The sequence below is a fragment of the Filicampus tigris genome, chromosome 19 (assembly GCF_054856515.1).
Source record: "Filicampus tigris isolate MCC_2025a chromosome 19, RoL_Ftig_1.0, whole genome shotgun sequence".
NCBI classification, from domain to species: domain Eukaryota; kingdom Metazoa; phylum Chordata; class Actinopteri; order Syngnathiformes; family Syngnathidae; genus Filicampus; species Filicampus tigris.
In genome coordinates this window covers 5,461,676-5,485,957 of record NC_141235.1, presented here as the reverse complement: position 1 = coordinate 5,485,957, position 24,282 = coordinate 5,461,676, and the positions used below count along the sequence as shown (strand labels likewise).

At 43.7% G+C, this 24,282-nt stretch overlaps 1 protein-coding gene across 16 annotated transcripts in view; it reads left to right on the top strand.

Annotated features, from left to right (window-relative positions):
- Positions 1–2,511: 2,511 nt before the first annotated feature.
- Positions 2,512–24,282, top strand: part of LOC147129098 (calcium/calmodulin-dependent protein kinase type II subunit gamma) — a 36,235-nt gene continuing 14,464 nt past the window's right edge. For 6 of the 16 annotated variants that reach the window (XM_086016557.1, XM_086016553.1, XM_086016551.1 and 3 more), the window contains exons 1-13: positions 2,512–2,760; positions 5,464–5,558; positions 13,553–13,612; positions 15,946–16,000; positions 16,117–16,182; positions 17,361–17,433; positions 18,517–18,619; positions 19,847–19,930; positions 20,288–20,382; positions 20,867–20,989; positions 21,144–21,227; positions 21,993–22,035; positions 22,738–22,800. In XM_086016557.1, coding sequence (XP_085872683.1) covers positions 2,696–2,760; positions 5,464–5,558; positions 13,553–13,612; positions 15,946–16,000; positions 16,117–16,182; positions 17,361–17,433; positions 18,517–18,619; positions 19,847–19,930; positions 20,288–20,382; positions 20,867–20,989; positions 21,144–21,227; positions 21,993–22,035; positions 22,738–22,800 — 1,009 coding nt within the window. In that variant the 5' untranslated portion in view covers positions 2,512–2,695. The remainder of the gene's footprint in view (positions 2,761–5,463; positions 5,559–13,552; positions 13,613–15,945; positions 16,001–16,116; positions 16,183–17,360; positions 17,434–18,516; positions 18,620–19,846; positions 19,931–20,287; positions 20,383–20,866; positions 20,990–21,143; positions 21,228–21,992; positions 22,036–22,737; positions 22,801–24,282) is intronic. The other 10 variants (XM_086016562.1, XM_086016556.1, XM_086016558.1 and 7 more) reach the window with 4 other exon arrangements.

Sequence of the window (24,282 nt, the reverse complement as noted above, 5' to 3'; positions counted from 1 at the left end):
TCCACCACCTCCTCAGCCTCCACACGCCGTTACATAATGCTCAACTCCTCAGCCCTTTGTTAGCGCACGACGACCACACACTGCGCGCCTTGGCCAGGCTCTGCATTGGACGAAGGAACCCAAAGTCTTCTCCGAAAAGACAAGGGTGAGCGTATCTGGTAACTGGAGCCAAAATGGGCACCACATGTCTCACTACTTAGAAGACCTCTTATTCAGTTTTGATAGCCCTTTAGGACAAAGGAACCATATTTGGTCATTTGTGCCAAAATGGATAGACCAGCTACCCAGCGAGTAGGTTAGAAAAACAAACTGGCTTTTTTTTTGTGTGTAAGAAGAACTTATATTCAGGTTTTTTTTAGCCTTTCATAAAGGGCAACAAAACGTTTGCCCCAAAATGGATGCCATTCATTCATGTGATTTGTACCCTAGGAAAACCTCAAATTTGGCAGATTTTTAGGCTGGGCACGGCAACCATATTTGGTAACTGGAGCCAAAATGGACGCCACACACCTCATCATCATGCTGTACAACTATGTGATTTCTATGATGTCGAGCCTAGAAAGACCTAAGTTTTTAATTTTTCTATCACTTTTTATAGGACAAGTGAACTCCATTTGGTAACAAGAGCCAAAAAGATTGCCACTACACAGCTGTAGATCTCCTATTACATTATCTTGTTTATATAGGGCAAGGAACCATATTTGGTAACTGGAGCCAAAACGGATGTCCTACCCCTCTGTATTTCCCCTTTTTTTGCCAGTGGAGGGTCCTAACATGCCTCAGCTTTCTGGAAGGCATCCTCATCCCCTCCTGTGCTCCATAGCCCCCACCCGCCCTGGCCTGCGATGGCCTCACGCCACATTAAACATTTAGCAAGGCACTCTGGAAGTGCGCGACGGCTTCTTTTAGAGCCGGCGAGCTAACGGCTAGCTAGCCTGTAACCCCCCCTTGCCCCCCTCCCTCCCCCCAAGCCCATATGCAAAAGCAAAATCAGTGGCTCGAAAAGGCCAACCATGTCCAGAGCAAGACCTGCATTATTCAATATTGATCCATGCTGTGTATCTCCATTTGCCTATACTTATGCAATGTGTATGTGTGTGTTTTGTGATTGAGCAACCAGCCGCTTTGCTGCCGCAGTCAATTGTGACACAGGCACCAAAGCACGGAGAGAGTTGTACTGTATCTTTAATAATGCCGGTCGTGACAACACAACATATCATAGCAGCCCCACGAACAACACACAATTGTTAACATGTGTTTGAGTGTTTGTCTCTCAGCATTCAATCACTTTGACAGATTAGTATTAGCGTGAATACTTGTCCGTCATTAATCAACTATTTTAACGTACATTATTATTGATGTGAATCCTTGTCTCTTGGCATAAACCCACATTGGTAATATTAGGAATTTTTCTATCAGCATTGAGCCATTTTAACATGTATTGACAATCTTTATGCTCGTTTCTCAGTATTCAACCATATTGAACACAGTAATCGTGTGAATGCGAGTGTCTCGGCATTCAACCATTCTGACAGGCTTTGACTTTTGTGTGAATACTTGGGTTGTGGTTAGGGGGAAGATTGGGGTTTTAAAAAATATATATTTTCTATATATATATATATATATATATATATATATATGCTGGATGGAAATATTTTAATGTGGAAAGCTGAGACAATGCAACAGCAACTTGCAATGTGCGCAAATTGAGCATTTCGCGTGGCAGAAAGGATAGAGAAGCATTTAACTAATTTAATACGCCATGCATCGGAAAAACCGATGTGCCCCAAAAATGGATTTTGTTTTACTTGGTTTAATTTACTGCTCCACTAACCATATAAAAGGCGTCGTGTTGGGATAATTTTGTTAAAACGAAAAAAGAATGAAGGGAATTTGGATGCGCTTTTTGTCTCCATAATACATTACCCAGGTATCGGATCGGACCTCGATACTCGATATCAGCAAATCCTCAGAATCATTCGGACCCTGACATGTCTCTTCGCATTCAACTGTTTTGACATGCGTTCACATTATAATTTTACCACTCACTTTCACACAGTAGTAATAATGAGAATACATGTCGCTCAGCACTCAATCATTTTAAAACAATATTGTGAATGCTTGTCTCTCGATATTGAATCCATATTAGTAATACTATGAATTATTGTCTCTGATTCAACCATTTAATTCACATAAGTAAATGAGTGAATGCTTGTCTCTCGGTATTCAGGTATTTTAACACACATGAATATGAATGAGTGTCTCTCCCCAGCCAAACAGATGTTGATTTAACATCAGTGTGAACGTTTGTCTCTCTGCAATCCCAGAAAAAAAATGTTTGTGATGCGTAAGCATTCGATTAATTCAGATTTGATGAATAGGTTCTCAGCATTCATAAGGCAAAGTACACATGCTCACACTCGTTTTTGGGCGTGAAGTCATTGCAGCACCTCTCGCGAGAACTCAGCCTCCGCTCACACGCGCCACAAGCGTCACTCCTCCTCTCCCCAGCCCCTCCCTTTCCGTTTGTGCGTGTGCTGGGCTCTGCTCTTCAGACTTGCCTGCCTGTCACTTCGCTTGTGTCGGAAGGCTAGGCTACGCACCTCTCAGTCGGACCCCCGCACGGAGAGCCAGCCGCCGTCATATTCCCCCACCCCTCCCCCGAGGCTCGGGCTCGCCCCTCACGGCACCAACCATGGCGACCACCGCAACGTCCACCCGGTTCACTGACGAGTACCAGCTGTACGAGGAGCTCGGGAAGTAAGCGGCACGCGCGCGCACACACACACGCACGCACACAAACGCACTGTGTTTGTCTTCCAGTCCCCCACCCCCGCAACAACCTCGCCTCTCTTTATCGCAAGGGTGGCCGGCTAGCAGGCTAACCTTTTCGGGTAGCTTCGGGAGGGACCTGCGGGTCTTTGGCAATATGTCGTTCTCGCTCGCTTGCTCGCCCGCTCGCTCGCTCGCCCCCGCAAAGGGCAGCAGCTAGGCGGTCTAGCCGCTCGAGAGCGCCCGTCTTCGGACACCAACCCCGCCGAGCTACCACGTTAGCCCCACTTCATTTTTTTTACTTTAAACCCCCCGAATGGTGGTTTGTGAACGTAGACTCAACCACCATTTTGTGCCCTCGCGGAGCCCCCTCCAGCCTCTGACATTTCCCCCCTATACACCACCACCGCCCCCCCGGCCCACGGCTTCTTCTTGACAGCTCCGCGCGGGCTCCCTCGTCCGGAGGCTGCACTCGCAAGGCCGATCGCTTTTTCTGTTTTTTTTCCGCCCCCACCACACCACCACCACACGCCCACCCCCAATGAGCAGCTGCAGATGATTTGTGCTCCCGTGTGAGTAACGTTACATAGCCCTGGATCACCTAATGAAGTCATGCGGTCCCGGCCACTTTTATTAATGTTTGCGCCGTAACGCCCCGCGCACCAGCTGCTCCCCCGCTGGCGTGGTCCGCGAATGCATCGTGGTGGCTCTCTTTTTTTTCTTTTTTTTTTAATTGGACCTAATAATCACGCGCATGTTAAGAGACGGTGACGTGCGTTTTCTCGGTATTTTGATGACGACATCACAACCGCTGCTGTTTCATCATCATCCTCCTCCTCCTCCTCATCATCACCCCGCCAGGCAGCATCAGCCATGCTTCTTATAAAAATGTTGAATACTGACTTTACTTCAACACTGCCCACTTGTTCCTATTTTTTTTAATCCCTAATGCATCTTTTCCGCCATCGGTCATTATTAAGTTATTTTATTGGAGCTTCTTGTCACCCGTCACCTCTCGTTTGCTGCTAAATAATTGAAAGCGAGAGGAGAGTGCTGGTGGTGGGGAGCTGAGTGCGGCGGCGGACACTCTCGTGGAGTGACAGGTCGCCTGGAGCCCCCTCCCCTGTAACTGAGTGCTTGCGCAGGAGATGATGGTGCTCGGAAAACGATGGCGCAGAATCGAGCTGTGGTAGACCATGGAGTGTTCCATCCGGGGCTGTGTGTAGAATAAACCTCGGGCTGTGTGATTGTGACAAATGTAATTCCATCTGCAGCGTTGTAGTTGCGTGTCTATGGAAGATTAGTCAGAAGTACTTGGTCGTTGGGCTGTGTGGTCCATGACCTGAGCGGATATTAGGTCATATTTCCACCGAGAGGTCCGGTTCAGTTCACCGCGGCACGGTGTGGAGTGGTTAAGTCCTGACATCAGGTCAACAAGAGCCTTTTTATCATCTACAGTGCCGTATGAGGATGAGGTACCACCAGTGGTGGGCTATACAGTGAACCCTGATAAATTAGTACCTCACCAGTTCCTGCAGTCTAAAGGTTCCTGCTCGTGGGTGGTACGCGTAGTTTCTGGAACTATAAGGCACTTCTTTAATCAAATTTGAGAAAAGAAAAAGCCTTTGATAGGTTATCAGACTTCAAAAAGTGTGGCAGTGTTTCTCCTAGCAGAGTCCTCTTTTGGCTCTGTTATATAACCCTGGAACAAGAATTAGACCGAATATGCAAAAGTCCTTAATTTCCCATTCCGTAGTTAAGTTTTTAATGTCCTTATGTTGAGGTACTGCCATGGTAGCAGGGCAGAAATAAATGCATTGCAGTCTGTTGATTGGTTCCTGGATCTCTCAAAAGTACGGCCCACCCAAGCACGTTTTTCTTTTGACCTTGATAAATAACCCCGCAGGCCGGTTCCTCCTTCATGTAGCCTGCGTGGACTGCCGACACCGTGGTCAATTTGTACAGGCTAGCGACTCTCACTTGACTGTCTTCTGTACCGCTGCAAGATGGCGACAGTGTGCTCGGCTGCTAGAAGAGACATTGAAGTGTAGAAGAAGAGCAGCAGCGCAATGTAGTCTACATTTGAGCCATTTAATGTAACCTGCAAAGGTTACCAGGATAAGAGTACTACTAGTCCTAGTGGAGTCTTTTTTGGCCCTGATTTCTTCCCACACAAGAAAATTTAGACAACAGTCCAAAAAAGTTCCTAATTCAGGCGCAAAGTGTTCATAATGGTTTTGGCATCTATACGTTGAGGCTCTATCATGGTGGAAGTTAGGTAGCCGAAATGTTCTTAGTAGTTTTTGATCTTAATTGTAATTCTTGGAACTAAAATGTACCTGACTCAAAAGGTTCCCGGACTTTTTGAAAGTGCTCCTTATTTTAGCAGGGTTTTAGATCCGTCGTATATTAGCCCAAAATCGGAATTTAGATGATAGTCTGACGCAATGATCCTACAGGAAGAAGTTCCTCGTGACAGCAGTGGAATTGCCTATTTGATACCACTTTTTGCCAGTTAAAATGTGTTTCCATCTCCCAGTTTCAGGAACTTTTGGTTCTTCGTACTACAGTCAGGTTTGTTCCACGTCAGAAAGGTTCCTGGACCTAGTTCGTGGTTCCGGTGTAAGGTTAATGCTATGGCAATGTGCTGTAAAGTGGCTATTTTGTAACTCTCTGGTCTTGTCTTCGTAGGGGAGCTTTTTCAGTGGTGCGCCGATGTGTCAAGAAATCCTCCGGGCAGGAATACGCCGCCAAAATCATCAACACCAAGAAGCTGTCTGCGCGAGGTATGTGAACACACACAAATACACGCGTTACATCTTTGCTTTGTTTGCAGAGATTCAACGGTGCATTCAAGGCTGATAAATCCCCTTGAATTAGAATACAAGCCCTTAAAGATGCTTGTTTTTTTTTGTTTTTTTTTTAAAAATATAATCCCCTGTTTCATGCGCGCTGGTTTGATTAAATGGAAAAATGTTTCAGCAGAAGTGAGTCACAATATTAGGAACGCCTGCACCTGTCATATAAGAGTATGTAAACTGCCCTGAATTCATGCAAACCTCACAAAAAAAAACACTTCATTACGCTTTAAATAACGTCGCACTGTCTTTTATAAAATGATTTTCATTTCAGAAATTTGGTTTTTTGAACTTGAATTACGGCATGTAAATGTAGAGTATTTGTATTTTGCATGTGTGTTTTTCAGGGGTGAGATCTAGTGAGTGACGTCAGGAGCTACAGTCGCTTTTTTGTATTTGTTTAGCCCATATATTAATCGGCTAAAAGTGTATGGGTTACCATTTCCATTCAATGAAGTATCTGAAGTGGAAAAAAAATCTAACTTGAAACAGGGAAAGCCCAATCAAATAGTTACTTTTAAAACATACCATACTTGAATCGTTTCGCATCCCATGTATTGAGATATTGATCGATCATCTTTTGTGAGGGATGCACACTAGGCGTAAATCAGTTTGGTGTTGCTGATTATTTCTTTGAATTGAATGAACGTGAATAGTTTGAGCTTCTGAGAGTTTTTGTGTCTTGTTGCATATTCATAAATATGAAAAAAGCTTCAGCCGTACGATATCGAATCAAATTGTAATCCCACAGAGTCTAACCAAATCGTTCCACTTGAAAATATTCCCTCCTTAAATCGTATTGTACTCCATGCATCGAGATAAGTATCGAATTGGCATTGTGTAGTGCTTTAATGTGGACTCGTTCATTAAAAAAATGTTTTCAGTTTTACCATTTGGAACGGGCAGACAGCATTTTGACTGCACTGCATTACACCAAGAACCATGTTATTAGTCTTTTCCAATATAGTTACCTATCTGACAGTGACTTTCCGAATATATGCGAGCTGATGCATTGAATGCAATTAAGGTGGTGTGGGTGTACCTAGTGAAGTGTCCAGTGAGTGTCGCATGTATGAATGCAGCACGCTTTTGTGTTTTGTCTATTCTTCACTGTGGCCATAATTCCAACATCTGAGGCGATATCCAATTCAATCATAAGGTCTTGTGATCGGCTTTAATGATCCTGCCTTTTTTTTTTTTCCTCTTTTCTTTCAAAGGCCGTATTAAGTAACTCCATGTCTCCGGACATCCTCTGTGCCGTCAATTGATCCAAATTTCCAGCGAGGGGTGGGGTAGGGGAGGCGGGGGGGTCGACAGCGTTGCTGGGCTTGCGAGGGTGAAATAAAAAACCGCAGCGGTAGCGGCGGAGGGGCAGGATGTGAATCAATGTAATTGTTGCCGTGGCGTCTTCGCGTAGCACTGCAGCTCTCGGGGCCTGAATTTTATATGCCGCCGCATCGCAGCGCAGCTCCACGCCCACGCACACACACACACACACACACACACACACACACACACACACACACACATACACACTCACACTCACACTCTTGCCGCTGCCATGTTGTAAGCATGACGTGGACTTGTGTGGAACCTCCCTTGGCTTCACAAACCTAATTGCCCGCCTTACCCCACCACCACCACCACCCAATTAGGCTCCGTGCTTGCATTAACACACATACACACGTCTCCCTTTGTTCTCGTCAAGTCCGTCTTTCACCCGTCTTCCTCGTGGCCTCTCTCTTGTCTTGCGCTAAAAGGGGGATTGAGGCTAATCCACTTATGCTAAATGTATCTCGTCAAGCACTAAGACCCCACAGATTCCATAGTAGCCTCCCCGTTTGCCCTGTTGTCATCTGACGGCATTTGTGTGTGTACGCGTGCGTGAAGTAATGCTAATGTAGCATGCATCTGCGAGTGCGTGTCGCGACAGTTATTGTTCCGTTCTGGCGTCCAGCACTGGACATCTTGGCCTGGGGCAGGGCGATATGACCTTGAAATTAAATCTCCAATTTTTTAAATTATTTTTTTTGTACAAGAATCCAATTTTTTGATTTTAGTTTCTCAAATCAGCTTTCCCCATTGAAATGAATGGAAAGGCCATTAATCCGTTATAACTGTCCCTGAAAAAAAAGGGGAAAATAGCACTCTAGAATTATACTTTATAAAAAATTATCTCAATAGTATAATTAAATAGAAAGTAAAGAATTTGCACCTAATAATACTACAGACACAAACAGACAACAGTTTCACAAGAAATAAATGCGACTAAGTAAATAAGTAAGCTACAGCAATATTTGTTTTTCGCAAAGGATAAAGAATGTATGGCTTTGAGTATTTTTGTCTGTCTACATGTGTTCAGCCACCATTTGTTATCAAATATCCATTGCTGAAAGTCTTACAGCAGTGCCACATACAGGTAGATGCCATTCGTTAGCCTGGCTGGTGTTTTGCATTGTTTGTTAGCATTAAGCTAAGCAGACTTGCCGAAAGCAAAGCGTTGTGGTTGTTTTAAATACACAGTCTAATATTCATTATTTATGGTTGATTTGACAGTAAACTAACTGGGAGTGCCATTAAACAGCCTGAAGGCTCTTTTTTTGAAGAATTGTTCACGATCTGCAAAACTGCTTGTTGTGTAGCAAGTTATGTTCTCTGCCACCATACAGCGCTGGTATCTTAAATGCTCCTTTTCAAGTCAAAGTAAAAAGTCATCTAAATGACAGTTGCATTTTAAAATTTCTACGTTGCGGCACCTGTATCTCAAGGCACTAGTGTATAGTTTTACCCCTCCCAGACACTTGAAGCACAACTTAAACTTGTTCAAATGTTTTTTAATGTCTTCCTTTCCTTCAAGCTGTTTATTCGTCACTGCCAGTTGAAATGTACTGTAAAACGGACACATAAAACAGTCAATCAAACAGTGTGTCTTTCAACACAAACGTTTAACCAGATCGTGTCATAGTCCAAAAAATGAAAAATCCATTTTCACCATAATAGTAAACGGAGTGCTCTTTTACAATATGGCGCTTTATCTACACCATATGTTGTTCAAAGCTCTTAATCTAGCCTCATATTCACTTTTTTGATAACATCTAAGACTGCATGCGTGCGACGCGCTAACGCAGCCACGTCAACCTACGGAACGGTTTTCCTTTTTAGTTTAAAATAGCTTAACCTGCAGAACACAGGGTTTTAACATTTTTGGTAAAGTTTGAGATGCGGCTGTTGTACCAGCTAGCTAGCGCTAAGCTAACCTTGGAGGGTCCATCCTTCCGGTCCACCGTCCGAGTTTGCCAACTCCCTTCGTGCTAGGATGGAGTCAGAGGCCAACAGCGAAGTAATGACAAAGGCGCTGATACATAGATGTGCTTTATTGACTAATTGCTTAACATTTTAATTTAATACTCATTAGCCAGCTAAATGTTACCATAGACGCGTAAAACGATATTTCTTTGGCAATGTTCAGCCCGAGTGACTCGGTAATTGCCTTCCATCTTTTCTTGTCGTATGTAAAACAATGTGAAAATGATTACACCCATGTTGTCTCTTTCTTAGCCAGTAATGAACTTCGTTTTGTCGCTAGAGGGGTTGCAAAAGTTAACTCGGCAACATCGACTGTGCTTTTTTAAACTAGCTCCACTGTGTTCCAAGCCTTGTTTGTGAGGCAGTGCACGTTTGTGAGAACGTGCTTTAAACTTTGGAAGCCAAAGTCATTCTGAGCGATAAATTCGAATTAATCGATAAAACTGATTAGTTGCCTGGACCACGGAGTTACAATATTAGGAAAAAGTTATAATTTCATGGAAATAGTTGGACTTAAGTCCCAATACCTGTAAGTTGTCGCTACACATGAAAAAGCTATTTTATGAAGAGAAAATGAAATGTGTCATTCTTTTTTAATGATTTGATTTTCTTGTTAACGTTGGATTTGTGCAGTTAATAAAATATATATGATGGTGGTTAGTTTGACCCAAGAATAAATTAATTCAATTTCCTCTGTGCATAGTTCAAACCAGCGCCCCAAATTGTGTTTGACCTTGGAGGGTTACCCTATTATTAGTTAATTGTTTTAATTAAATACTTTAGCCCTTATTCAGTGATGCAGGTGTACCTAATATTTTGTCTGGTGAGAGTGTTTTAGAAAGGGCAGATCATTGGCTCGTCGCAGTGGGACAACATCAAGGTGAAGCGGGACTCAAGGAGACACACAATAGACACATACGCACAGAGTCAAATAGCAGCGCAGTCAGTGTGTGTGGCGGCAGTGACATGCACCTACACGCTGTACAGCAAACAACATGTACGAGTGACTCCCAGGCAGGCTCAACATGAGGATTTGACTGGTAGGGTTTTTTTTTTTTTTTTTTTTTTTAGCCTGATGGGGCGAGTGTGACCTCACGCGTGGCCTGGTGGGTAAATCTCTCAAAGCTCTGGTAAACACTGCAGTAATCTGAGGAGAGGGAGGGAGCGAAGGAAAGGGGCGGGGTCGGGCAGCGAGGCAAACGGAAGCGATGGAAACAGAAAGGAAGTGCCGTTAGGGACTCAAGTTTTTTTTTTTTTCCTCTACTTTCTGTGAGAGCTTCCTGACTAAAGGCATTGAGGAGGTAACTTTGGTTTAGGGAGGGGCATCATTTACATGTTACATGCAGTTTGACAATCCCATAAAATCCCAGATATGAATTATTAGATGTTAAAAAGAAGATAATGCGGTTTGCATGTGTGTGTTTTATGGACTCGCAGAACTTGTCGACACTTCAAGGATTTGAGATGCGTGCATGACTTGGGGGCGGGGGAGTATTACAGTCAGTGTTATGCGCCTTAAATTGGATTATTAGTTATTTTTTTATTTTGATAAAGTTATATGTGGAAATTGTTTTAAGTATTACATGGGGAAAATAAATTACACAAATAAAGTTATATTATTACAAGAGCAAATTTTTGTTTTTCGGGAGAATTAAGTCACACGTGAGCCGAAGTTGAAATACTACTAGAAAAAAAAGTTGTAATATTAATATTACAAGAAAAGTTGTCATTATACCAAAATAAAGTGCTCGTTTTACAAGTCAAGTTACAAAAATAAAATTAGTCAAAATTCTACAGCAATAATATTCCAACGTTGTCATATTTGTTTCCCAACGTTGTAATGTACATTGAAAAAAAGTGTAATTTGCCAGAATTGAAACAAATGTAAGAAAAAGTATTCATTCCCCCAAAATGTGGGGAAAAGTTGTCATTTTACCAAAAATGAAGTTAGACTATTACAACTGGAATTTATCGTATCGTATTTATTATCGTTCACTATTTGTTGGTCTAAAACAAGCTTGATCTTGTGGTTAAGAGTTCTTACAAATAAAATAATGCCCTTATAAATTACGGTCACTTTTCCGCATATTCTCAATGTACTCCCTGCTGACATTTGTTAAAACAATTTTTCCCAAAAGTAGATCACTGGGCGCCTCGGATTGTCCGTGATGTAAGATGGCCGCAGGGCCCGCCCCCCTGGCAACGCAGATGGCCAATTAGAGAGCAGCAGGAAGTGCCAGTGTAATTACCCTCCGTCCCGCTTTTTTCCCCATCTTCTACCAACAGACACACACGCAAATGCACACAGGCATCAACAAATGGGGAGATTGAATGAATTAGTGAGTGCTGCAGTGACACTGCACCATGCGGGGCACACACACACACACCGGAGCGTGTGATCCTCTTCTAGCAAATGGACGCCGCGTGTAATCCCCCTCCTTCTCGCTGTCTCTCTCGGCGTCCTGCGTCAGCGGCGTAATTAGGCGGCGCTTCGGGTCGCTCCCTCCATCTCTGGAAATCTACACCTTGCGGGGAGGAAGGCAAAACAAAAACAACAAAAAGAGCGTTCCGAAATAACGGACTGCGGCTTTAAAAGCTCGCCGACGCAGCAACAGGTCGGACGAAGCGAAACAAAGAAGCCACATGACAGCTGGAGAGTGTGTGTTTGTGGAGGAGGGGTGGCTCGTGTTTTGGTTTCCCCCCCCCCATCATAACACACTCTTATTGTGCCGGTTGAAAGGTGTTGTTGCCTTGGCAGTCGGTTCAGGTGATCGGCACCGGCGTGCGAAAACGCGAAGAAATGAACGCAAATGTATGCGTGCTGAGGCCTTGGGGGGCACATTTAGCCGCAGCGCACAACATGGGCACGCCTACACTGACTGATACCGGATCCGGTTACCCGTGCTCACCTCTGACCCATTGGTTTTGTGGTACCATCTCAAGCCGTCACGGGCAGCGGGTAGTTAAAAAAAACTCTTGTGCACAGTGAACTCTCACTAGGGACCAAGCCCTGACGCAAATGGCAAAAAATCTCCCACCCCTCTAAAATGTTTGACTTGCCTATATTACATTGTATTATATTTGTATATGCTGTTTTAAAAGCAGTTTCCCATTTTGACTGATATTCCAAGACCCCGTAATATTGTAGTCTGTGACATTATAAGCACCGAACCTACTAAAAGAAAGAGTAGACTCTCTTCTTTCACCAGAAAGTTTTTCTTGCTTCTTCTGTTCTTTAGTAATCATTCGCCGAACATGGTTTGGTTTCGGCAAATCATTGTCGGGTTCGATAGAAAAATAGTGAATGGAGATTTTCAAATCGGCAAGGATTTACTGTTCTGTTGTTGACACAACATACAAACGTAGAGCATGACAGCATCCCTTAAAATCCATAAATCTTTGTATGTGCCATCCCGTCCAAAAGTGCAAACACAGCAATACTCCACATGGGGATGTTACACACCCTCATTAATTTTCAATTAGCGTTAAATTACCTTAAATGAGAGCGCACATGCAAACCTTCGCTTCAGTGAAGCTTTTCCCAGGAATAATGTGGGTCCTCAGCTGCATGATTGCATTATTAATTAGTTGTAATATTTGCCTTTTTGCATGTGGACCATGGCACGAGTATTCTCACGTCACCTGGAATTATTATTATTTTTTTAACCCTTAATGAACTTTTTAGCTCGTAAGTGCAACAAATTGCAAGCTGATCAAATGGTCGATGGTCAAACATGATCATGCTTCATCGTATTTTACTTGTTGAATTTAACTGACGTTATATAGATTCATATCTACGTTCATGAAAGTTTCTGAACTAACCACTTTTGTGTAAAACAGAACTCTCAACAGATTATTTATTTTATTTTATTAAATTGTTTTTATTTTATTCAATTTGCAGGTCTTCAATGTGTGAATTTCCACAAGCTCCTTATAAACACTTTTTTCTATTTTTCATGATTTTTTTTTCATCACTACTGCATGGATTCCTCCACTTATTGCATTGATCATTTATTCTCTAAATTTTATTTATGATTTCTTTTTGCGCCAGTGCATGATTCCCACAATTTTTTATTTTTTATTGTTTTAAATGTATTTTATCATATGAATTATTTTTATAAATGTTATAATTTTTTTAATTAGATTTTATTTCATTTATTTATTTTTGATTTATTATTTTTACATCATCATTGTATGGATTCCTGCACATTTATTGTACAGTAATTTTATTTTTGCATCATCAGTATGGTTTTGTCACAGCTATATTTAATTTTCTTTATTTTGTTTTTACTTTTTCTTGTTTAAAATTCTATTTTTATTGGATTTGTTTTTAATTGTATTTTTATTTAGTTTAATTCTATTTTATTTTGTTATTTTTATTCAGTTTTATTCTACTGTTTTTGTTGCAGTCATTATTTTTACAGCATTCGGATTCCCGCACATTTCATTCATTTTTATTTTTGCTTTATTGGTGTAGCGCAAAGCAGATAGTTGACGACATAATGACAAATGTTTGCAAAACCAAAGCATAATTCCTGTTGGATAAAACTCCGTATTAACTGTTAAGTCTGGTACCCATTCTGAGAAGTCTAACCCTCCATCTTGTCTCTCCTCAGACCACCAGAAGCTGGAGCGTGAGGCTCGCATCTGCCGGCTGCTCAAACACCCCAACATCGGTGAGTTTGCTCCAGTGACTAGCACGCAGAATAGACGCCTCGCTTCTCATGGAGATGTTAAAAGGGCAAGGAAGGAGGAAATGATTCCATCAATGACACCTTTCTCATCACGCTTGTCGCTCACTTCCTCATGTCCCATGTTTTTTTTTTTTTTTTTTTTGTCCTCCTTTCCTGTTTACACCCTCGCTCTATGGATTTTCACTCGTTCACTCGGTTTTGACACATTTTGGCACGGGCTGTGTTGAAAGTTTGGACTAAAGAGGGCACAAGAAAGAGACAGATGGAGAGACGCGAGCGTGGAGAAGGAGACAGATGGAGGAAGGAGCGAGAAGATGGAGGAGGAGAAGGAATGAGCAGTCACTCTGGTTTCTTGCCGCAGGGCCAGCCATCCTACTTGGCCGTATTATACAAGTGATATTCTTTTTTTTTTTTTTCCCCCCCTTCTTCTTTTTTTACGTAACGATAAGCCTCGACATGCTGACACAAGGCCTCCACTGTGTCTCGGGCTGTCTGTCTGATGGCTGCGTGTCGCTTGAACGCTGTACAGTTCACACCATTTCAGTTTGGATGAGTGTAAACCCGAGAGCTGCGTCAGCTTCGTGGATAGCATGACGTCATAGTGACACAGTCAAAGAAGAGGAAGTTGACACGGTAAACAATGGAGGAAGTTCTTTGCTCTTGTGGCCCCATATTACGGAAAGAGGAGGACACATTTTTTGCGTTCTGACCGCGGCTGAAATGAAATCCCCAACTTTTTCTGCAAAAAAAAAAAAGATTCTCCATTTAATTTTTTTTTTCTTAAACCCCTTGGCCTATGGCAAAAAGCAAATGACAACATTACTTTGCACAGAAATAATGGCAATAAAAATAAAGATATGAAAATAAGTGCTTCCTCTTGGAAAAATGTTGCGTGAGACAAAACCTGTGCAGACGGTTTCATAAATTAACATTAGAAATGTTAAACAATTTAACTTAGGAAAATGAGACGTCAAATTGCAGGTCTGGGCTGGTCCATAAGTAAGCATAATATCGACACCCTCCAGCTCACGCTGTATTTTCTCATCTAAATTTGGACAGGTGAGGCAAGGAAGGATGATATAATCCAAATGTTTGCAGCTCGGAAGTTCAAAGTACAAACCGCAGGTCAAAAGTCTCATACATGTTGATAAATGATCATATTTTTGCCAAGTATAAATGCATACCGCCATGCAGCAATGTTCGGCGTGATTGACTCTGTAATTGCCTTCCACCGGGCTCCATTCTTGTCATACGCGAAGCAGTGGGAAAATAATTCCACTCGTGTTTTTCCTAGCAGGAATCAAATAGCTTGTCACGTTTTAGAAAAATAGTTTGAGGGGTTGGAAATGTCGCTAAATATAGCAACCAAATTGCCAACACTGAATCTGTGTTTGCAAACGACTGTACCTCCTCTGTGTTGTGTTCACAGCCATGTTGTGAGTGTAAGCAGTGCATCAGCGGGGACACGCTTTGAACTATGACAGCTACTAAAAATAAATAAATAAATAAATAAATAAATCACACTGACAAAACCAAAGGCAGAATTTTCCATACAGGTCTTTGATTTGGATTTTATCTGGTCGTGCGGGTATACCTAAAGTTGCGGCTCGTTCATACTCTGTTACGAGCCCTTTCCTGACTCATCCACACATGGTCCGGGGGTCCCTTTAAGGGAAAATTGCCCAGTTTTATCAGGCGTCGTCAGGATGCAGCCTCCCATCATCATGACAGTGTGTCTAGAATTGGAACAAAATGATGGTCAGTTAGCCACATACCCGCTAGCGGTGCTGTCATATTAAAGAAATACACGATGGCGAACAGCCATTTTTGAGACAAAGAAAAAAAAAAAAGTCATTGTAAAAGCCACTTTCAATTGAGGAGTGCCACCATGAAGAGAATATTCCATACAAACGCCACACATGAGAGCCTGAAATGCGAACCCAGAATCTCGGTGCGGCAGACGTGCTAACTACTGGGAACGAAATGGACCGAGGACCCTCTATGACGACTCAAAACACACTGCCCAAACCACAATGAGGTTTGAGAAAGTTTTAATCATGCTGAGTCAACATACAGACTGCAACCCTACAGAGAAAATGTTTGAATGGAGTAACCCCCAAAACAAGTACCAAAACATAAAAAGTGTCATTCTTCATTCAAGGGTGCTTTGCCCAAAGCATGTTACAGACACTGGATTATATAAAACACGTTTTTAATGAATTGCGTACAAATTGTGATTTTTGTACCCCTTTTTGAGCGGCAAGTGTAGTAATCCACAAGTGTGAACATACAGTCTCCCTCCTTGTGTCTTTCAGTGCGACTGCATGACAGCATTTCAGAAGAGGGCTTTCATTACCTCGTCTTTGACCTGTGAGTATATTGTGAATACACACACGCACGCACACACGTTGACATTTTGTCCATGTGCGTGACTGCGGCTTGTTTGTGTATGCTAAGCACGCTCTCTCTCTGCTACCCCCCCCCAGGGTGACAGGAGGGGAGCTTTTTGAAGACATCGTAGCCAGAGAGTACTACAGCGAGGCCGACGCCAGGTACGCGCTTCATCAATGGCGTCATTTATATTTCATGCCCGCCTCTCTTTTATAGGCCTTGTAAATTCAACGCCGGCGTTCACAATGACAAATGAGGCGTTTCCGAGGCCGGCGTGGAGCCACCCGCTTGCACGTGGTGGCTGCCTTGAATATGTTTTTCCACGTTTTTGTTGGTTCATATATAATGGACAATCGAGATTTCAGGTTGTGTGATTACCTGACGTGTTTCGGCGTGTACTTCCGCCTTCATCAGAGACCGCCTCTCCAACCAAAATATAGATAACAAGGAAGACAAAATGAACTTAATACAACTATGCTTCTGCACGTTTTCCTGCCATTTTGCTCGATGTTTAACTCACATCGTCCTCCTCAAGTTTCCTCATGTGCGCTGTCAGGGTGGTGCGCAGCTTAGAGCTGGCTGGACAACCGGATTAGCGCTCTACCGGCACACAAGGGGACGGGGGTTGTGTTTAAAGAGACACCGAAACCCCTTCTCGCACTCTCTTACATTCGAATTAGGCCCCAGCCGCTCTTCTCCAGCGACCTTGCCGACTTTAACCTTTTGCAGAGACGTGACACAAACATGAGCCCGGAGCAAGGGGACTCGCCGAGGCCTGACACTGCACACTGCGTAGGATAGTCATAATAAGGCGGTCGGGGCTGCTGGCCGGAGGGATTTATTTATTTATTTATTTGATTTTTTTTTTTTTTTAGAATACAAGAACAAGCACGCTCACGAGGCAAGTGTGAAAACGCGGAGTAACAGCAGCTTGCGTGGACGCCCCCGTTATTAAGATGGCTTCCCACGCGCGTTCCTGGCGTATCGATTGTTTAAACTGCAGCGCCTGCGTTATGTCTCCGAGGGAGAACGCCTTGTTTGCTAAAGGCTCGTTATGCAACTTAGTGCAGAGTGCAGTCTTTCTTCTTGTGTTTGGACATGATTTGATGCACATTACCGCCGCCATTAATGTAGCGTGGCCCATTACGGTGCATCGCGCCCACAGTTGTGAGTGCAAGTGAAGATTGCCATTCTTTAATTTCTTTCACATCTCTTAGTAGCAAACAAATGCGATGTAATGCATATGTGGTGTAAGCTTTTTTTTTTTTTTTTTTTTTTTTTTTTTTTTGATAGCCTCTGACGTGTCTCTTTGCCCTTTTTTTCCCCCCTTCCCCCACAGTCATTGCATTAGTCAGATCTTGGAGAGTGTCAATCATATCCACCAGCATGATATTGTGCACAGAGACCTCAAGGTGAGTGGCTGCCCGTTTCCGTGACAACCGCACTCTCTCACACACGCACACGCATGCACACACACCTCTGCTCGTGGCCATGGCAACACACAGATGGCTCCCGGTTGCTCCATCGCTCGCTTTCTATGGCTCGTCTTTTTTTTTTTTTCCTGCTTTTTCTTCTTCTTCTTCTTCTTCCCTCTCACATCCGCTGGTTCATCCTCCATATTTGTTCTCACAGATGATGAGTCATGACCACGTGACCAACGTTTGTGTGTGTGTGTGTGTGTGTGTGTGTGTGTGTCACCTATGGCAAGGAAAAAACAAGGACACACACACATTACACTGACGTGGGTGGGTGGTGGAGATATAGATGAACCCCTGAAGTTGCCAGGACAACTTGTGTGACATCACGCCACCCTTGGAGCAAGCAGGGGGCGGGGCTTATCTCACCGGTGTGCTGATTGCCTCAAACAGCTCCCCTTTGAATAATAATAATAATAATAATAACAACAACAATAATAATAATACTTGGGATTGCATGTTGCTTGTCCAAAAAAATGTCAAGAGTTTTTCCTCCCTTTGTTGGAGCGTAACGCTATTATCTCGACGCGCTCTGCTCGTCTGATTTGTTGGCCTTTTATCCTGAGTGGGCTTTTACCGCAGGCCCTTTATGTCCTCCTGCCCAAACAACGGCCATTTAGAGCGCCGCCACACTCGCCGCCTCTCGCTAAGTACACTTTCCATTTAGCATGCCGTCTGCGGCGCTGCCTAAATAACTCCCCGGTGGTTTCTATGGCGACGGGCTCACGTCCATATAAGGTGCTGCTGTTGCTGCTGCTGCTGCTGTGGAGATTCTCAACCCACCCGTCCGCTCTCTGCTCATGCCCACCCCTTTTCCCCTGCCATCACTGCGCGCTCTCGCACCTTTGCCACCCCCTCCACACACGCACACGCGCATAAGAGCCAGACTGAATGCATCAAATATTTCTGAAAAAATGGCTTCAGCGAAGAGAGGCTGTCACTAGCTGTCTCTCACAGTCTTGATCTTCTGTCCTGCATTCTGCTTCACCATGTGTGTGTGTGTTCGTGTGTGTTCCCCAGCCTGAGAACCTGTTGTTGGCCAGTAAGATGAAGGGTGCTGCAGTGAAGCTGGCAGACTTCGGCCTGGCTATTGAGGTGCAGGGAGACCAGCAGGCTTGGTTCGGTGAGAAAGCACAAACACAGACGTCAGTCGCATTTATTTATTTATTTACATATATTTATTTCTTTTTGTTCACCAACTTGTTGGCTATTCTGCTTTTCCTTCTAAGGAGAACAAAAATGTTTGTGCATACTAATCGCTGCTTCTTGGCAATGCGGATAACAAAAACAAGCTTGCCCAGTATTGTTCAAAACATCCAAGTGACTCACAAAACATTCAAATGCTTGAATTCGGGTTGAAAGTGTGTTCTATTTAATTGACAAGTAAATATATTACAAGTACATAAAGTGTATGTAGCAGTGAAAAATTAAGACTTGAGTTGGTTGTTCGGCCCATTTGTATAGGCTACTTTTTTGTAGCTTTCCATCATAGTTATTGTGTATAAATGGACATTTTACATAATTGCATGACTATAGTAAATAAATTGAGCATACAAGACATTTGCAAAACTGCATTTTAGTCAAGAGATGTGAATGTAGTTGATCCATTGCGGAATGTTTATTTAACCCGCTTGTCATGTTACGGGTGAAATTGACCCATTTTAAATTTAAAAAATACAATGCAAAATAGGTCTTCTGCTTGCCTTAAATGTTTCATTTCACATATTTGTTATGATGACCTCTGATTAGTTTCCAACACTTTTGGATGCCTTGAGCCCCATTGACCCAAGAACATTGCTGTTTCCAAGAAACAAATATTAACAACAAAATTCTTTCCAATTTGATTAATACCAAAATTCTCTGTGAAATGCATTTCATTAATCTGACTTGCGCTGGTTTGAAATGAAGTTATGTGGATGTTTTAAATGATCATTTAGATCCAAATGCAAACGAGGGCCCTGTGGTGCCCTTGTTGCATGAGACACGTTTAATCACAACCACAGCAGATTGGTGTGAACGTTTTTTTTTTTGTTTTTTTTTCACACGCACACACTGATTCCAGTTCACGCTTAGTTCACTGTGTCTTGGCGTGGGGCCGAGCGGCGAGCATTTGGCTGACTTTTAAGCACAGGCCAGATGATTAACGGGCGTTCGCTTGCGACTCCGCGTCGTCATAATCTGGCCTTGCATTAGATTCCTGCGGGGTCAGCAGGGTCCGAACCCCCCCCCCACCCGCTCACAGCCAACCCCCTTCACATAAGCACCGTAAAATAGCCTTGATGAGCAATAAAAAGATACAACTTAATTGTGTCCTCTGGCTTTTTTTTTTTTCCCTCCTCCCGTTGGGCAGGCTTTGCGGGCACGCCTGGCTATCTGTCCCCGGAAGTCCTTCGGAAGGACCCCTACGGCAAGCCCGTGGACATATGGGCTTGTGGTGAGTCGTCCTCCATGAGTAATGGCTTTTAATTTTGCAGTGATAAGATGGGTTGGTTGCTCGATTGGTGCTAGCTACATCGGGACAGCCTGATGGCGTCACCAGTCAAACCCAACAACATGTGCACTTAAGTGATTTATGCAAGCAATGAATGCATTTCTTTAGAATTTCACCTGTCAATTTCATTCCCTTTTAGCGGCCACAATTAACGAGGGAATTGTCACTTTTAGTTACCGCAATAGATTTTGGTGTAAATGACTATTATTTATCGCGCTACGCTTTCAGGGACTCATTGATCAAGTGTCTTTGATTAAATGATGGGATTGCATATAACACTGCTTTTATGTTTTCTGTCAGGTGTTATTCTCTATATATTGTTAGTTGGATATCCTCCATTCTGGGATGAGGATCAGCACAAGCTCTATCAGCAAATCAAAGCCGGCGCCTACGACGTAAGTGTGTGTGTGTGTACGTGTGTGTAATGGGGAGGAGGTTGCATGGCTGCAGTGCGGTTCTTTGCTAAGCAGTTTTTGGATGTTTAATAGTGTCCAATTGAGAATTGGTCCAAAGCTATTGATCCAATCAGCCTCCCCGACGCACTGCAGAGGTGTGTGCGCGTGCGGTCGGTCTAAAACAGATACATCCCCCAAAACACACGCACCTTTCACATTTGAAATACATCATATTCCCGCTACATGGTGCTTCATAATTTGCACCACTGCTCTATCGTGTTGCTGCTTTTTTTTTTTTTTTTTTTTTTTAAACGATCATTTTTTTAATGGGTTTTACTCAATCAGTTTTAATGACCTAATGTGGGAAAGGAGAGCCACAGTACTCCATGCACTTGCTGATGTCACGCACTGATGCCCCGCATCTTAAAGCCACGTGCTTGTACTGTCCACAAACATTACATTGGATGTTTGTCGTTCCTTTTAGTTCCCCTCCCCCGAGTGGGACACAGTGACCCCCGAGGCCAAGAACCTGATCAACCAGATGTTGACCATCAACCCGGCCAAGAGAATCACTGCCGAGCAGGCTCTCAAGCACCCGTGGGTCTGCGTAAGTAACTCCAAAACACCAAAGTCATTGAGGAAAACAAAGTCTGAATGGAAACGCAACCCACGTCTTGCTATATTAAGAGCTTTTTAACAGCCTTGTTGGATGCGTAAATGTGTGAAATTTCGATGTTTTTTTTCTGCCCCCCACCCTGCAGCACCGCTCCACAGTGGCATCCATGATGCACAGACAGGAAACTGTCGAGTGTCTCCGCAAGTTCAACGCTCGCCGAAAACTCAAGGTACCAAGTGAAGCTTCACTCTCTGTATTTTTGCATGCTTGATGAAGCCTTTAGGTCAGGCCAAGTATGGCCCACAGAGAGTCTTGTAGTATAACAGAGTACAAATACTGTACTGTTAATACTTGTTGCTGTGCTGATGTAGAATATTCACATTTGTGTACTTTACATCGTTATTTGCCTTTCTGGCAAATTTCACTTTTACTTCACTACATGGCCTGAATAAAATTATACCGTTACTCAGATAAGGTACCCCTAAACGTCATCATTGCTGGAAAATAAAATGTGAATTTTTGTCTTTTACGTATTTGACCTACACATTTGAACTTTTTTTCCCCCTTTAACCTTATCTAGAATGACTTGGCCCAACTGTCCATTTTTAGAAATTGAAATGTTGCCCTTGAGCGCAAAGGTTTTTGCACCTCTGCTTCAGATCCAATCGACCGTCATGACACATGGACGCACACTCTTTGTGATCTGTGGCCGTGCATTTTGAGCTGTTTTTATTGTTTTAATCGCCAAGCTCCCATTTCGGCCTAGCTAGAAGTTCTGACGCCACCGAGGCAGCTTTGAACAAATCCAGTGTGTCTAAAAACATTTCACGCAAAGCCACGTTATTCACTTTTATCACTAAGCGTTAGAAAATAGATGTCCCGAGCCATTGAAAGTCGCTTTTAGAAACAGAAGACAGAAGCAAGAGAAGAAGAATCAACCTGCTTATTAATTCTTATCCTCCCTCGATTCTGTGCCCTCCTCTTCCTCCTGCAGGGAGCCATCCTCACCACCATGCTGGTGTCCAGAAACTTCTCAGGTGGGTGTGCCCTTCGCCCTCCGCTCCCCACGCAGCACATGCAGAGCAAGGAGAGTTGGATAGAGTTGGAGTCCTCTGCATCTGCCCTCCCTCACTCCCTCCGTCCCCCCCCTCCTTAGCACTCACGCACACACCTTTAGATAACACTAGTGCACAAACAAGTAGGACCGACTTCAACACAATTGTGATGTACAGTAGCAGACATATCGTTTTATTGACTGTATGTGGATGTCACTAGTCTACGTCCATGCTAATATGTTTCTCCCTTTGTGTGTCTGTCTGTGTGGGAGTGAGAGCGTGTGTGTCCCTCTTCTCTGCTGCCTGTGGAGCATTTGCATGATTGCAAGATAGTCTAGACTTTTTTTTTTTTTTTTTTTTAAGTATTGTATATACATTGGGGCAAGCGTGGTGCCGTAAAAACAAGATTAGGATTTTTATCTAAGCCTGCTGCCGAGGATGACTTGTTTTTGGGCCTTGTTCCCAGGTTTTTATTGATTTTGTTTATTCCATGGGTAACAATTTCAACCCCAGGCCTAGGGATCCACGGGGTGCACCTCTTTTTTTTCTTTCAGTCCACTTCTATCAAGCGTCGGCGATGTAGTTGGGCTTGAATCCCCGCGCCCCGTGGCTTCCTAGACCCCCCGCGGTTGAAAAGTGCAATTTGCATAGCCCCTCCCAACTGTAGCATTTCTCGTCCAATAGTGGGCCGGCAGCATACCAACTCTGCTGCTGCCGCCTCCTCCACTGCCTCACTGGCTCAGGAAGGTACGTCCCAGAAGACACGCCCATCCACTTCCTCTCTACACTCACTCACACACACATGCGCGCACACACTTTTTTTGGTTCACGGTGCTGAGGGGGAGGCTCGTGCATGCGGCTTCACCCTCCGCCGGCATCTTCATGACCACACATCTGCATGCGCACACATTGAGCTCATCTACACAGGGTGTCCGCAGATCCCTCAATATACTATAAGCTATAGAAAAATATGCATTCATTCGTACAGGTGCATCTCAATAATTAGAATATCAGTGGAAAACTTGATTTATTTTAGTGGTTCGATTTGAAAACGGAAACTTCTGTATTACACTATTTAAGTTCACTTCACAAGTGAAGTATTTATTTATTTATTTTTTCTTGATTGTAGTTTGCAGCTAATGAAAACCCATAATTGGCCATCATAACTTCATATTTCAACAGTTAAAACTGTGATTGTACCACACACATAATCCCCCCAAAAATTTCAATATTTCAAATTTATCTTGCGTTACCCTTGAAAATAAATGGCTTACAGAAGCACGTCTACTCGCACATGCAGCAAAGACTCACTTTAACCTCCCCTAACAACCACAGGCTAAACTATCTGCTCCCCGACATACAAAAATCTTTCTCACTCAAGATGTGCCACTTCAACATACATCCATGTCCGTTTACTTTCCCATTGGCCAGGCCATTGCCGCCATCTTGTGACATCTTAGAACGTTGCAAAAAGAGTCCAAAAATGGAAATAGGAGCGTTTTAACTGTGATGCGTTTCACAGGGGAAAAATGCATCATAAATAGCAAACTGTGAGACTTTCACTGTAGTGACGTGAACTTTTCTGCAACATTCTAATTTATTGAGATATACCTGGATGTGTGTTATGAGTGAACCCATATGGCCCTCTCCAAATGTCATATTTAATGAGTGGGAGGCCTTTAAAAGTGACTTTCTTAAACATGCAGATGCCCTGTCCACAAGCAAGTGGTTGTCCAATTTGATTCATGGCAACAAAATCACATTTAATGCTAATCAGTTCCCCTCCAAAGCAAAATTTTGTTCACATCGACACCTTACCTCTCCACTCAGTCTCGGCCTCCTCACCCGCTGAATCCCCTTGCCCACCGCCACCGCCGCCACCACCACCACCAATTCCGCCACACCAATTCCATCTCCAGAAACGAGTCATGTCACCACATCTGACAAGCTCCATCCCGACCTCCGGCTGACCCCCAGACGCCCTCCAAGCAGGCGTGCGCTTGCGCGGACGGGCTCGGGGGCGGCAGGGGATGAGGAGGGGCGATGTATCCTGGGGGCGGGGAACTGACACTGCAGGGGGCTGGCAAGAGCTGGGTTGGCGTGCTGCCATCGTCGGACCTGGGTCTGCTGGGGAGGGATAAGATGCGGATGTTGGAAAGGGGGAGGAGGGTTCTGGGGAAGAGAGCTTTCCAAGTGAGACGGAAGGTGGGCTTCCGGAGGAATCTCTCG